The following is a 16,670-nucleotide window of genomic DNA, read 5'->3' on the forward strand; positions in this document are numbered from 1 at the left end:
CATTTGCCAAAATTCACAGATTGCCAGTCTGTGTCTGCCTACATCAGACCTCGACAGAGAGTTCCGAAATTGGATCAATATCACACCATAGCCCCCCAGTGGATATTACTTTTAGCATACTATAATTCATAACAACAAATTCTCCTCCTTCAACGTGCATGGCAAATAAAGTCCTAAAACAGAACATGGAAAAATGTGCAAACAAGGAAAGAAATTTATGCTGTGCTGCCACCTATTGGCTAGATAAGACAATGACTTTCTATCTGGCTTCCAAACGTCCGTTTTCTTTCTACTTGGAATTGGCCGTGGTGAGCAGCTGGGAAGTGTAATGAGCTTAGGTTAAATTCAAGGCATCAACTTTAGCCAGCAATTGTTTGAGGACAACTCCCCAATGCTAAATCACTGTCAACTTGTTGCATCACTGGTGTGACCAATTGACCCAACTAAGTTGGCCAACACCAATGCTGGCTAGCAAGTGTCATTGCAGTTGGCTGCACGCTATGTTTCCTCCTTGGAGGTTTTCTCCAAGAACCTGCTTTACTTTCTTATGGTTGAGTGCCCTTTTATTCTCTACAGTCAAACATTTGGTCAGGTCCCCTCATTCTTCGCCATATTCATTTTTAGGGTTTAGTTCTCCTTTAAAATTGTCCATACATATCTGGGCACGTGTGGCCACTTTCAGACATGTGCGTAGGTCTGGGGCTTATTATTTACTAAAATGATTAGCTGTGAGAGGCTGACAGGGACAGATTGCCCACCAATATTTGCAAGCTAGAAGCATGGGGAGAAATCCCGAAAATACTTATTTTAAGGATTGTGAGCAAGGCATGTTATGGGTGCATAGTTTGATTAAAGGTCATTTTGATTTAATTTGCATGTCTCCTTTCACAACTCATTGCAAAATTTGCTATTGATTCTTCTTTAGACCAGTTTTTTCTGTAGGAATTCTAACTTAATTGCAGTCACGGTGGGAAGGGGAAGTTGTGTCAAACTCGTGGGAGAGGCAATTGCTCTTATGTTTTTACACAGATTGGCCATGCTGAAAATTTGATGTCTTTTCCAGTGTTCACAGTGATAATAATGTCTGCAGCCAATTCTACTGCTTGTATTGATGCTGGAGACACTGGAAGCTCCGGAGCTTCCATCACAGACTTGAAACAGACTGTCTGGGTGCAATGGTACTTGGTGCCAATAAACACAAATGCAAGAAGTGTGTTTGGATGCAAGTACAGGTATCGGACCTGTTATCCAGAATGCTCAGGACCTGGGGTTTTCCGGATAATGGATCTTTCAATAATTTGGATCTTCATACCTTAAGTCTTTTAGAATATCATGTAAACATTAAATAAACCCAATAGGCTGGTTTTGCCTCCCATAAAGGTTCAGTTTGGATCAAGTACAAGGTACTGGTTTATTATTACAGAGAAAAAGGAAATTTGGATTTTTTGATTACACTGTATAATGGAGTCTATGGGAGACTGCCTTTTCTGGATAATGACTGTGTTTATTTTAGCACAAACGCAGCTATGGTTGTGAATAAGCCCAATTAGACAAAGACAAGCTCCATTTAGCACAGGTGTATCTGTCTCACCTCCTGTTCTAAATCGCACAAGTTCACAAATTGATTCTGGGGGGATCTTAGCATTATCACCACCTTCAAACTGGAATTAGCTCTAGGATTCCCACAGTGACCAGCATCAATACGCCCAGTAGAATTGTACCTAAAGAACTGGGTGCAGATGTTATTCTTCTGCCCACCACCAGGAATTACAGCACCCGGACATTTTCAGAGCAATTGCATCCAATTTGTGACAAAGTGCAAATTCTATTGCATGTACAGGAATGGGACCTGCTATCCAGAATGCTTGGGACTTGGGATTTTCCAGATAATTGAACTTTCTGTAATGTCAATCTCTAAACCTTAAGACTATTAAAAAAAATAACTGAAACATTAAGAAAAACCCAATAGGCTGGCTTTGCTTCCAATAAGGATCACTTATATCTTAGTTGGGATCAAGTACAAAGTACTGTTTTATTATTACAGAGACAAAAAAATCATTTTATGTTTTTTTATTTATTTGATTAAAATGAAGTCTATAGGAAATGGCCATCCTGTAATTTAGAGATTTCCGGATGATGGGTTTCCAGAAACAGATCCCATAACTATATTTTGACACATTGCCCACAATTGGGTTGGATGAAATGATTCTGGAATTGTAGGAACACAGCGGCAGGGTCGAGTTTAAAGGAGCAAACTTGAGTTGTATGATTATTACTGTGTATATCTATGAAATGGGTATAACGTTTGCAAGGAAAAAAGCGGTCTATAAATATAATGGATCCCGATTAAACTGGCCATAGTGTGTGTGAATGTGATTGGGACTTTATATTATAAGCTCCACTGGGGCAGGGACTGATGGGAATGATATGTTGGTGCTACAGTTTATGAATGAAGAATAATAATAATAATAAATGCCTCTTGGTGGAATAATGCAACTGGGCTTGGTCTTTGTTTGCAGAAAGGCTGCACTGGGAAGAATGTTGTTTTAGGTTGTACCAAACATACTCCAAGGGAAATAGCTCTTGCTAAAGCATATCTTGCATATGTAGTTTTATGAATGCATTTATATATCTGTTGCATATACTTGGCTCATTTATATGGAGCAGGTGTAGAACAAATATTTTGGAGGAGTGAATGCTGCCATTTTATGAACTGGAATCAGTGGAATGTTTCAGACTGAGGTACACATGGCCGACCAGAAATCCATCCAAATAGTGTTGTCTTATAAATCATCAGATCACAACCCCCCTCCGTTTGTAACATGATATACTGAGAACGGGCAGGAGGTAGACGGTTTTTGTGACCCTGGCAATGCAGCAGGCAGGGAAGAATTTGGAGAGGCAGGAGAGCCAACTGTTACTTGTGCCCTGCTGGAAGTTCTCCTGTTGTCCTGTTGGGCCGGTGTGTCCTATACCCCCCACTGGCTGGAAACCTTCATTCCCACAAAAAAAGAGTTTTAGGCTCCCCCTTAATAATCACATACAGTATATACAAAAATGAGCCACACAGTTATACTAGTAAAAGGTATATATTTATTATTAAAGCAGCTAGAAATGTTATAACATCCAGGAACATGGCCGTTGTAGAGCTTTATTTCCACTCTATTACTGCACGCACACACAGAGGACAGATATGTGTCTACTTATTGTAGTAAGGGTCGGCAGGCAAGGCTGAGAAATCCAGTTTATAAAATCACATGTTTAAAAATACTGTATATACAAAAGCTAGACCATCTTTAATGACTATATTATATACATGGTGGTTGTGAGCAACAAGAAAAATTCTTTAGTATGAATGAATGCAGAAGGGAAAGGTCATCATACATTATCTGTGACGGGAATAGGATTAACATGGCCCCCTTCCGCAGAAACCTCATCGACCTGTTTCCTTCGCACCTCTGCTGGGGGGCGCGGGGGCGGGTTCTCTGGAGGGCGTTTAATTGTTTCTCCGGGCCTTGGCTTTGGTTCTGCTTGCTTCTCCATATAACGCCATTCTTCCCCACGGATGGCTGCCTGCGGGTTTAAGAAAATTCATTGTTTTTAACTTGATCTCTAGTTAATTAACAAACACCTAACACACCGCACTAGCTTCCAATAAACCCAATATATATGTATGTATTTAAACAACCTTTAACCATATAAATGATTCACACGGCCACTCCAACTGACTGACCAGCATTCATGTTAAAAGGGTAGCTTACCATTACATGATTTTGGTATAATATAGATAGCAATCTTTGACATTTGTCTTCATTTTTTATTTATTGTGGATTCTGAATGATCCATACTAGAATATGAATAGGAGATAAAAAGTAACAAAAACAATAACATTGTAATAGTAATAGTTCTTTGGCTACCAGGGTCAGTTCCCCCATTTGAAAGCTGGAAAAGGTCAGCAGTTGGAGGTAAGTAATTAAAAAAAAAAGTTGAATTTTGCCAAGAATAGGACACTGTTGACTATACTGTCCTCACAAGTTTTTGGACTAAAGTTCCAGTGTACTCCAGCATATGAACAAGAATTATGGCATGCAAAGAGCTGTAGTAACCCAACAGGGTTGTATTCTTAAAAAAATGTTGCTCATTGCTCATTCTCCAGGGTTAAGGTCATACCCATACAGATATGTGCTGTACATGTACAGTATGTTGGCTTTCTGGTTCAGACCAATATCCATATACTGTAGATGTCAGCAGATTTAAACATGCAAGTGAACCATGTTGGCCAGTGCAGGATGCATCAGCAGATGAAGAGGAATCACAGTTCCAGTCATTTATGCTCTTTGCACAACTGATCAGGGCAATAAGGAGACTAATAAGCATGGCATCCGCCTGTCAGTGTGCAAATCCAAAAGCATAACTCCCAACATTTGAAAATCGGAAAGAGAGAGATAAAAAGTTCTACCTCGCGTAGTGGGGCAAAAATTTTTTTGGCCATGCTCATTTTGTGGCCACACCCTTTAAATACCACGTCCATGTTAAGAAATTGGGCAGGTTATGAAAAGTCTAAACACATTTCTGGGGCTTTTAGGGCCCATGCTTTACGTGTTATTACAGTTTTGCTGATGAAGGTGCCAGTTCTCCCAAGAGACCTGCTAGGGATTCTGTCAAGATTTTTATGGTTTACATTTTATTTCTATATTACACTGCCAATCATTCACTCTACCATTTAAAATGCGGGCTGAACTGAAAAAAAGCTGAACGGGCCAGTTGGGAGGGATGCAAAAGTATGCAATTTCCTTTAAAAATTGTCCTTGTCTGGTAACCAATCAGTGGAAACCAAGAGAGCTGAAAAGCAGGAAGTAGAGTTCTGGCTATTATGTTAGACATCCAGTTACTCCAATCTTTATACATTATATTTTTGGCTAAATAACTATATTAGATACATTTCTTATTTTGCACATCTTTTTACCCAGTTTTTATTTTTATACTGAACAATTTCTTGAAGCAGGATTCTTACTGCTGAGTGTTCTTTTGCCACCTCTCCGGTTTTGAACCAGTGAGCCCGGTTTTTACACAAACTGTGTCCACTTCAAAAATGCCTGTCGGGAGTCAGAAAGCTGCACAGGACCCTGCGCTGAATGATGCAGGAGTCTGGCAATCTGCGCCCTGCCCCCTAAACATCATCACTCTGCCCCCTAATTTCACCCACCAATTTGCTTTTCTTTGCAAAAGCAACTGCAACCCTATTCTTGCATCTGTAATAAAGTTTGACCATGCAGGAAGATGGGGTTCTCTTTTAAAAGAGAAAGAAAGTCATCAATCACTGGGGGTGCCAAAAGTTAGGCACCAGAATTTATTTACCTGACACCCTGGGCTGCTGTTAGCAGAAAACTGCACCAGAGTTTTTCTAAGCAAGTACCACAGAGCAATATTTTTCCTGCTTCCTATTTCTTCACACAGGTGCACATGCACAGTATAGTGAAAAGCAGAATCTTAAAAGGGTGGTTCACCTTTAAGTTAACATTTAGGGTGGTGGCCAGCAAGAATACAAATCGATGGTGTGATGGCTTACAAATCGCTTCGTGTTTCCAAGTTGCCTCATGAGGAAACTTCGGGCGACTTCGTAAATATGAAGCGATTCGTATGCCATCCCACTGGTGATTCGTATTTTAGTCGGTGGGAAGGCATTTCAGGGAGATTAGTCGCCTGAAGTAGAGAAGATATTTTTCGCTGGGCGACTAATCTCCCTGTCTGCCACCACCCTAGGTATGATATAAAATGGCTAATCCTTTTCAATTGGTCTTCATTATTTATGTTTTTTTAATTTATTTTCCTTCTTCTTCTGACTCTTTCCAGCTTTCAAATGGGGGTCACTGACCGCATCTAAAAATCAAATGCTCTGTAAGGCTGCAAATGTCAAACCCTCTCCTATTCATATTCCAGTCTCTTATTTAAATCAATGCATGGTTGCTAGGGTCATTTAGACCCTATTATTATTATTATTTTTATTATTATTATTAACATTTATTTCTGTAGCACCAGCATAAAAAAAAACAATTGCAAATTGTCTCAGAATATCACTCACTACATCATACTAAAAGTTAACTCAAAGGTGAACAACCCGCTCTTTTCACTTTACTGTCCATGTGTCTGCACTGAAGAAATAAGAAGAGGATCGCTCTGTGGTGCTTGCTAAGACCCTGGTCCAGGATACCAGATAAGTGGTTACAATCATAGGGGGGTTGCCTAACTTTTGGCACCCCAAGTGATTGTTACTTTCTAAAAAATTTATTGTAACCAGGGCCGGATTTACATAGCGGGCAACCCTTCTCCGTTTGTCCCCACATGCACAAATTTTCATCATCAGGTCGGGAGCACTGGGGGTTGATGCACAAGAAATTTAAAAAACTATTGTATGTCATGAGTAGCCCTTGGACTTCCAAACCAATGTGGTTGGACAGCATGCCGCCCCCCTAAATTCCTGCTGCCCTAGGGCCGTGCCTTGGTGGCCTTTCCACAAATCCGGGCCTGATTGTAACAGGACTATTTCCTCACTGCCCACTATGTATAAAAGATCATGATGCCCACTAATTGACTTCCTATGGAAGAATTAAGAACTTTTTTGGGAAAAGAAGAGAAATCATCAGTATTTTATTTTCAGTTGAAGATTACTGTTAACCAAGACTCACCAGAAAGTAAATAATGCTTGCAATGCCAAGACACACAGTGCCCAAGATAGTGGCAAGTATAAACCCTCCAGGTACTGCCAGTCTGTTGGGCAAAAAAAAAATGATTGATAATATCTTCAAGTTGAACAACATATTAATATCCAGTTAGTCAAGGCACCCAATGTAAGACGGCCATTATCTGGCAACAAATTCTGCCATTTTTCAGATGCCATCAATGTGTTGAATATAATTGAATTTTGCCAGTATCAGTAAGGGTAGATGAGTAATGTAGTAGTAATACGTTATTAAGCTGATTATGAAACAAGCAGGCAGGGCAGGAGGGGGGTGTATTTGACCATTTGTTAACACATGAATGTGACGAAAGTGCTTGCACAAGTACTTTTTGGGAAACAATGACTGTTAAATATCATGGACTGTTGTTGGCACATGGACTAAAATAGAAAATCCTATCTGGTAGGGATTAGACATAATGATGGGCAAATAAATTCGGTAGGCTCAAATTCACAGCGAATTTCCGCGTTCCGCCACTGGCGATTACATTTGCAAAACTGCTGTGAAAAGTAAAAAAAATTGGACGAGTATCAGAAAAGTCATTTGCGTCAAAACCGTTGTGCGTCAACATTATTCAGACACCCATCGACTTTGACACTGGCGCAAAAATTGACACGGGCACCTAATCTCATGTTTCGCTAATTTTTCGCCATTTCTCGAATTTCAAGGCAAATCGAAAATGGGACAATTTCACCCATCGCTAATGAGACATCTTGGGCACTGACACTTACCCTGCATGGAGGATGGCACGGACATAGTAATTTCGTGTGAGGGGGCCAAAAACTTTAACTACAGCTGCCAAGTACTTCTGACCACTGTGAAAGACAAGAATAATAGTCAGTAACATTGCACAACACACATTTCACACAGCGAATCAATGTCAATTCTATGTCAAGCACACAACACTGAGACTGCTCATAGCCACAGCCTGGGGCACTGTAGGTTTTACAGAAGTACTTGGGAAAGTTGAATTGAGTGCTTTCCATGTAGCAATGGCAGCAATGGCAGCAAACCAAAGGCCCTTTAGTGCAAACAACCTGAGCCTGAATATCTAATGTTCACATCAGTAGCACAGTTAAATACATGCCATGTTTTGTTTATAAGATTGAGGAACCCATGAGGGTCAGTTTAAGTATGCAAGAGAGGGCGCCCTTCATGGGTTGTAAGCAACAGAGTGGTCCCTTGGAGAAAAACAGTAGGCAGTTAATATTGTGTTTCAGTTCTAATAAAATCCCCCAAAATCTTCCGCAGGGTACCAACATCATGTGTCTTTCCGCCCTCCTGTTAATAACACTGTATATGATGTAGATATTGATAGAACTACCCCATGCAGAGACTGCAATAGAAGATTTGTCTTTCACAAGTAGCAATAGGGAAAGTAGTGGTTGTGTCGTGTAAAAGCAAATGGAAATGACAGCATGAATGCACTGTTTCTTTGTCTTACAATTTAAAGAAATGAATATGATATAAACTCACTACTAGGGATGCACCGAATCCAGGATTTGGTTTGGGATTCGGCCTTCTTCAGCAGGATTCGGCCGAATCCTTCTGCCTGGCCGAACCGAATCCAAACCCTAATTTGCATATGGGGCGGGGAGGAAAATTGCGTGACTTTTTGTCGCAAAACAAGGAAGTAAAAATAGTTTTCCCCTTCCCACTCCATGCAAATTAAGATTCAGATTTGGTTCAGTATTCGGCCAATCTTTTGCAAAGGATTTGGTGGTTCGGCCGAATCCAAAATAGTGAATTCAGTGCATCCCTACTCACTACACACACAGTAGCTTTTGTACCTATGGGAGATCAGTATTGAAAAGGGATTAGCACACAGGTTGTAGGTCATGGATTGGTTTTCCCACAGCTAAGCAGCAGATCTGCATTGCATTGTGCTATTGGCTACCTAATACCATCATATTTTTTTTTTCCTATAGGAAGCTTATTGTGGTTTGGGTTTGTTCGTATGTAGATGTATTGTAGGGCCCAATAATGTCTAGTTATGTCTCTGTAGTTCAGGTTGAGGGTTCTGGATAGTGGGTATAGAGCAGAATATGACGTATACAGGCACACTGCCTTCCAGCCATTGCACATGTATAACCAATAGGGCAACAAACTAGGGGACATAATCCATATTTTCAGCTGATACGTTTCCATCCTGATTGACCAGCTATGCTGTATGGATACTCAGCCTTACCATCTTTCCATTGTGGAGCCCTTCTTTCTCTTGCTTCGTGGATATTCCAGCAGAGTGATGAATGCACCAGCAGCACTGAAAGGGCAAGTTAAGGATGCTTTGTACAAACAATTTTTGGCCACCCCTATCCAAGAACTTGGCTGTAATTATACTAAATGACTTTGTAGTAAAGCCTGTCAGAATTATGAAGCTTAGTAACTGGAAATCCCCCTGCTGTTTCATTTCTCTTTTATTCTCCCTACTTGTTTCATACATTAGCCACCTGCTTTCCCTACCCAGTATCTGCATTATAAGAGGCTGCACTCATCTAATATATCATGTACTCATGAACTGTAACTGCTTTGTAAATAACAGCACAATAAACCAGCATCCAATAGTAGTATGTAATGTACGTAGTATAGAATGTACATGTAGTTAACTGTGAGCTGAGACGTTACCAGAACAACACATCAAAGCATCTTCCAATCAAAAATACACATGGCAATATATTGAAGTAGATTATTCTACCCTGGTCAGGAGATTACTAGTGCAAAGAGAAACTGATTGATCACAGTGTAAATGAACTCTTCCAAAGAAATAGTCAATGTAACCATTTCTATACTTTACAAAGTACCCTACAATTAACTTCGGCAGCACACAGATTAGCTGGATAGAGATACTGTAATTACTAGTAACTAGTAATCACAAAGCAACTGGACGCACTGGATAAAAGGAAACTATTTGGGAAGGTCTCAGATAAGTTTTGTGTTACAGAGTAGCCCCTCCAATGAAGATCTGATTAGAGCTGATTTCCACAGGGAGCCATGGATCACTACTTATTCAAATGCTTTCCGGTGTTTATGTTTCAGCACATAAACATCCCTGTTGTATCCCTCCCCACACAGTGTTCTTATTTAGTGTAAACTCTTCAGCCACTCAAATGAATGTGTGACATGATTGACAGTTTGATGGCCATAGAAGGATACATGCCATATGCTCCAAATTCCCAGCCTTTAAACTGCCCGGCCACTGCAATAATGCCTCCAGCAAGAAGAACTGCAAAAGAGAGAAATACAGGAATTATAAACAACGGTATTGTAAGCTCTGTCCAAAGAAAGTTCAAGCACAAAAAGTGTTATGGGTGGTTTCCCTTTGGCCAGTATCCCTCCACAAACAACAGCAGTAAGTGAACACCTGTCATATTGTCTCCCACCCATTCACATTTGTTTCTATTAATCCATTGTTCAGTGTACAACCACCATCACACACCTGCTGCTGCCTTACACCCCTTTTCTAACATTGTGGGGTAAATCCATGCCATTTGTTGCCTTCACAGTGCATTCACACATATAAAATGGCAATGCCGAGACTAAGTTGGCATCGCTATCACTGTGGGTACATGACCCAGTCTAAGGACAGCAAGGGTTAACGGGCTGGGATACACCTTGCACGTAGTACCATGTCACCCGATAAGTTGTTTGCACAGTATATTGTAAGTAAGTTTAAGACAAACACAGGGATATGAAAGTTTTCATATCACAAAAGAATAGAGAAGAAAAGGTCAGTATTATGTTTGGCTAATAAAAAAAGATTCCTAGACTGCTTTGTGCTTGGATTTCTATTCACTCTGCCTTTGTGCTTTTTCTATTTTGTGCTCTGTTACTGTCTGATCATATGCAGGTTGTGTCTCTAAGGGCAGAGGCACACGCTCAGATTCGGGGAGTTTAGACGCCCAACGACAAATCTCCTCTTTTTTGGGGCGACTAATCTTAACGAACTGCCTCCCGCCGGCGGGATGGCAAACGGTGCGCTTCGTTTTCTGAAGTCGCCCGGAAACTTCGAAAAATGAAGTGTTCCGAGTGCCATCCTGCTGGCGGTTTAGATTCTAGCCGGCGGGAGACAGTTTGGGGAGATTAGATGCTCCGAAGAAGAGGCGATTTATCGCCGGGTGACTAAATCTCCCCGAATCTGAGTGTGTGCCTCTGCCCTTAAAAAAAAATCAAATTACATAGATACAAGGTTGATTTGGGTTGAAAAGAGAACAAAGTCCATCAAGTTCAACCCCTCCAAACACAGCCCACTGCTCATATATACACATATACACATACACATAATCAGAAACACTGCAGCTTGTTAAGGCATCATGAAGCAACCAAAGAATCTTTACACAATGTAAATACAAATAGAAACTCTGTTTAAATCTTTTAACATGTTATAGGATCCTTTATGTACTGCATATCCCAATGAATGTTCAAAATGTCACATAGCATCAATCTGTATTTAAGCTTTTGCTTAAATACAGCCATATAAGGAAGCAGGGGGCCCTGAAAAGAAAATGCTGATTTAGGGGTGAGTTGTAACAATGCAAAATAACTTTAATTAAGGTCTTATATAGAACTGCTATTATACACATAGGGGCAGATTTATCAAGGGTTTTTTTGAACTCCCATAACTTCGAAGTTCGAATAAAAAAAAGACCAACCGAAATTCATTCTGCGGGTGAATAGGCTGTATTTGAATCGATAGGAGGTCCCCCATAGGCTAAAACAGCAATTTTGCAGGTTTTAGATGGCGAATGGTCGAAGTTGAAGTTTTAAAGCCCTTAACGCAAGCAAACCCCCCACACTGCACGTCCCACTTCTTTCAAAAGCCTTTCCTTTGGGTTTCCGGTGCTCTTGTCTCTAAGTGGAAGTTAACCCTGGCCAGGATATTGCTTCAAGACTATCTCTTCACTCTGAAGCAACAGCTTCTTCCTCTGCATGTCAAAAAAGCTGCTTAAAGGGATCCTGCCAATTAAGATTGAATTAATCCTTACTGGAGGCAAAATAATCAAATTGAGTTTATTTAAAGTGATCCTGTCATCGGAAAACATGTTTTTTTCCAAAACGCATCAGTTAATAGTGCTACTCCAGCAGAATTCTGCACTGAAATCCATTTCTCAAAAGAGCAAACAGATTTTTATATATTCAGTTTTGAAATCTGACATGGGGCTAGATATTTTGTCAATTTCCCAGCTGCCCCTGGTCATGTGACTTGTGCCTGCACTTTAGGAGAGAAATGCTTTCTGGCAGGCTGCTGTTTTTCCTTCTCAATGTAACTGAATGTGTCTCAGTGAGACATGGGTTTTTACTATTGAGTGTTGTTCTTAGATCTACCAGGCAGCTGTTATCTTGTATTAGGGAGCTGTTATCTGGTTACCTTCAAATTGTTATTTTGTTTGGCTGCTGGGGGGGGGGAAGGGAGGGGGGGATATCACTCCAACTTGCAGTACAGAAGTAAAGAGTGATTGAAGTTTATCAGAGCACAAGTCACATGACTTGGGGCAGCTGGGAAATTGACAATATGTCTAGCCCCATGTCAGATTGCAAAATTGAATATAAAAAAATCTGTTTGCTCTTTTGAGAAATGGATTTCAGTGCAGAATTCTGCTGGAGCAGCACTATTAACTGATTCATTTTTCCCATGGCAGTATCCCTTTAATTACTTGCTTGAAAATGAGCAATTGCGCTAGCAGGCGGCTAACAAACCTGCATACAGAATGGAGCCAAGAAAAACAAGATCATTATTGACATAAAGGGGATGTAAACTGAAAAACAGAATGTTGCATTATAAAAGAAACTATAATTCAAAGCAGCCTTCGGGTATTCATCCATTAAAAATGGTTCAATGGTTTTAAAGTGTACCGTTAATGTAACTGCTACCTGTATCTGTTTGTCTCTGTCTGCACTGCTGTTTCTGTCTTTTGAAATAATGTAGCCATAGTCAGCCTTGCCTGCTTCTTGGCAGGTCAGATGGTTTCTGCTGCGTTGTTTCAAAAGTCAGAACCACCAGGGTATACATTTAAATATCATGTATTGTTATCATGCACTGGTAAACATCGTACGGGTCATGTGCAATGCAGAATGCAACGTACAAAAAAAAGACTATAAAAATAACACTTGGCATTCTGCATTGTGTAACTTGCATAAATTGCTGCCTACGTTAGAGATGTCCTCTCTTCCAAGCTCTACTCTCTTCCAAGCTCCTTACTGCCTATATTAGGCATAGGGTTTAGCTGCACTAGTTGAATTTTGTTGAATTAATAATTAATGACCCCTTGTGTGTTTGCTTTGAAAACTCCAATATAGTTTCTACCCTTCAAGCGGTTGTTCACCTTTGAGTTCATTTATATTATAATGTAGAGACTGGTATTATGAGACTATTTGTAATTGTTTTTTTTTTATTTTTCATTATTTATGGTTTTTGAGTTATTTCGCTTTTCATTCAGCAGATCTCTAGTTTGCAATTTCAGCAATCTGGTTAGTAGGGTCCTAGCAACCATGCATTGATTAGAACAAGCCACTGGAATGGGAAAGGGCCTGAATAGAAAGAGGAGCCATCAAAATTAGCAATAAGCAATGCATTTGTAGCCTGACAGAGCATTTGTTTTTAGATGGGGTCAGTGATCCCCATTTGAAAGCTGGAAAGAGTTAGAAGAAATAATTCAAAAAGCTATAAAAAAAAAAAAAAATAATTGCTGAGACGATCTTCTCATGACTTTGTATTTGCTAACATGAATATTGTGAATAATAACCTGTACCAAATGTGAGCTTTTGTGTAACTTTATTGTTGACCTTGTTTCAGTACTTGTCATGCTTGATTTATATTGCCTTTCCCTTGCAATAAAAACAGATTAAACAAAAAAAATAAATAAAATAAATAATGAAGTCCAATTGTAAAGTTGCGTAGAACTACCCAGTGTATAGCATACTAAAAGTGAACCACCCCTTTAACGGCTGCTAACAAGAAAGCTGCTTTTTGAGATATAAACAAAGTATTTTCATTTTCTTGTCTTCCTGGCCCTTTTTTTTTTTTTAAACACAAATGAAGAGTTTGTGACCTTTGCACTGTAAAATAAGTAGATGTAAATTAGCCATGCCTCCCTCATTACAGACACACTACAGTGCACAGGGGTTATAGAAATCTATAGAGAACAATACAATATTTCTCCTTTACCTACAGCATTTTGGGTTACTGTTCTTCAATCCCTCCGGATCGTATCACAGTGGTTTCCAAACTGTGGGGGCTGGACCTTTTTGGGGCAAAGGCTAGGGGTGTTCATCCTAAACACCAGTTAGTGTGAGATTTGGGGAGCATGCCCCTAGAAATTTAGCCAAACTGAGTGTTATTACTGTGCGTTAGCAGGTCTTTAGACTGTATATTGATGTGTGTTGGGGGATAAAGAAGGGCAGGAAAGGCTACAAATGGTTTCTGGCTGTCCACTTATTGTCAGTCACTAAGAAGAATATTTCCTTATAGCTGAGGTAGTATTACACCACAGTAAGTGTCAGTCCCTAGGGTTGGGTGATACGTTTAGTGGCACTTCTCGATTATTTCGACTTCCTTATTTCACTTCCTTTTTGAAATATTAATATCACATTCATTTCATTACTGGGTAACTTGCATCAAACAACTTCTCTGGAGTTAAACACGCTCATCTGCCTAAGCACGACCACTGCGCAGAAAATAGCTACGTGTGCTGCGGACTGTTAGCGGTTTCTATGCATTCATGCTGGTACGCAGCTGAGCTAATTCATTTTCCATTTTAAAGGAATCACAGGGCAGTCCTAACCATATTATACAATGTTATCCAGTGCCATTAGGATTTAACAATACAACCAATATCACCGAGCAACAGACTTTATCTGTTAGTGGAATGGTTGGGAGCTGTAGTTCATCAATCTGGATGATTAGGTAGCCTGGAACACAACCAGTTAATGAATTAATGACACTGGCAGAGCGGCAGTCACACATCAGACATTCTTTGGTGGTTAAAGAGTTGCATTAAACATCACAGAATAGACACTTTTCAGAAGTAAATACTCACTCAGTCCAGATGCCAGGGCTTGTTCGTTAGCCCACATTGCCCATTCTATCTGTCCCATTTTCAGAGGCGTCCAGGGAGCCTACTACAGCACTGCTCACACAGACAGACAGGGAATACTTCCTTCTCTAAAAAAGAAGCAGTATCTGATATACATATCCAGCCTCCTCCCACACGGACACAGGCCTCCTCCTTCATACACACCTTCTTCTCCAGCTGAGACGCAGCACCCTCCCACCTTGCTTTCAGGCACAACAAAGGAGAACAACATTGTGGCTACTTGCTCCTTATGTGGTCAGTAAAGATGTACAGTACAAGTTCTATTGTTTCTAATGTGCATTAAGGATAGGTCAAAGTTATTAAACACACGTACAGCACTAAAACGTTGATCATAGGAATTTTTTTTCAGCCTGCATAACATCTGTGGGACATATGCCAACTGCCCGTAATAACCAGGGACTGTCCCTATTTTATCTTTTTCCCCAGAATATCCCAGAGTTTTGAAAATGGATTCACTTCCTGCAATGCAGAGATGTAAAGGGAGAAACAAAAAATGTGACACCCCTTCCCAATAAATTTTGGACAATATTTAATAGTTAGTAACCCAAAACACACACCCAGCACTGGCTCCCACTCAAACACCTCCCTCACGCCTGGTTGCAAAGCACCCAAAAGTCCTGCTGATACTCCTTTCAGCACCCATGATGGTATAGGTATGGGACCTGTTATCCAGAATGCTTGGGACATGGGTTTTCTGGATAAGGAATCTTTCCATAATTTGGATCTTAATACTTTAAGCCTGCTGAAAACTAATTTAACAATAAATAAACCCAATAGGGTGGTTTTGCCTCCAATAATAATTTATTATAACTTAGTTTGGATCAAGTACAAGGTACTGTTATATTATTAAAGAAAAAAAGGTAATCTCTTAAATTTTTAATTTTTTTATTAAAATGGGGTCTATGGGAGATGGACAAATGCAAGAGTCCTCTGCACTCAACCCATTATCAGTATATTTAAGACAGAGACATTTTGTGCATACTGCTACTGAAAAATGCCTTACCCTTTAAACAACACAGGGATTGTTTGTCCATATATTGCAATATATTTAAGCTGGCCAACTACGTCAAAGTCATCCCAGATCTGGTCAGTCCTATGCTCAATTTTCATCTGATTCATTAAGAATTCTATTGCTTCATTATACATTTTACAAAAGGGACTAAGTTTTACCTGCAACTTACTTTGAAAGCAGCTAGTAAGTTGCAGGTAAAACTTAGTCCCTTTGTAAAATGTATAATTAATGTTATGAGCTACTCCCATCCTACTTTATGGTCCAGCACTCTCAAGCACCATGTGTGACAGTCAGTCCCTTTATGGACACTCCAGAGGAGGCCCACAAGCAGGTTGTTGTTCATCCATGGGTTATTCCAGGTGGCTCTGGACAGACTTCTCTGTAACAGTCTGTTCCAAAAGGTCTCCTTCTCTTGCTCTGATGGACTTTTCAGCTTCAGCCTACTTCTGCTGGCTCCCTTGCTGCTTTGTTTGCAACTAACATGGATGAATCCACAGAGAAAAGTAGCTGAACTCTCACTTTCCTTCTGGGGGATCACTGCCAAAAAGTGTCCTATGGTACCATCTCCATGGAGAAGAAGAGGTCACCCATTCTAAAAGACAGCCTAATTTCCAGGTCCCTACTACACCAACCTGATGAGTTCAGTTGCTTGATAATCAATTACTGTTGCTTAATGACACTTCCACATATATATGGAACGAAGTTATTAGAGCCTGCTCTTAAGATGGTCATATAATGTAAGAGCAGATCTTTCCACTTACTCAGCTACTTGAGCCAGCAGCCTTCTAGTATGTATATGAGTCCAAAACGATGGCATGGCATGCCTAATAT

General features: G+C 40.1%; 1 protein-coding gene across 1 annotated transcript; it reads right to left on the bottom strand.

Moving 5' to 3' along the window:
* Nucleotides 1-3,073: 3,073 nt before the first annotated feature.
* On the bottom strand, nucleotides 3,074-14,866 carry cyba.L (cytochrome b-245 alpha polypeptide L homeolog). The gene is given in 6 exon segments (NM_001093549.1): nucleotides 3,074-3,573; nucleotides 6,687-6,768; nucleotides 7,469-7,552; nucleotides 8,926-9,000; nucleotides 9,891-9,960; nucleotides 14,771-14,866. Coding segments are annotated over 6 exon segments (564 nt in total). The 5' UTR covers nucleotides 14,829-14,866; the 3' UTR covers nucleotides 3,074-3,378.
* Between the last annotated feature and the right edge of the window lie 1,804 nt (nucleotides 14,867-16,670).

Source organism: Xenopus laevis, chromosome 4L, assembly GCF_017654675.1.
Source record: "Xenopus laevis strain J_2021 chromosome 4L, Xenopus_laevis_v10.1, whole genome shotgun sequence".
Taxonomy (NCBI): domain Eukaryota; kingdom Metazoa; phylum Chordata; class Amphibia; order Anura; family Pipidae; genus Xenopus; species Xenopus laevis.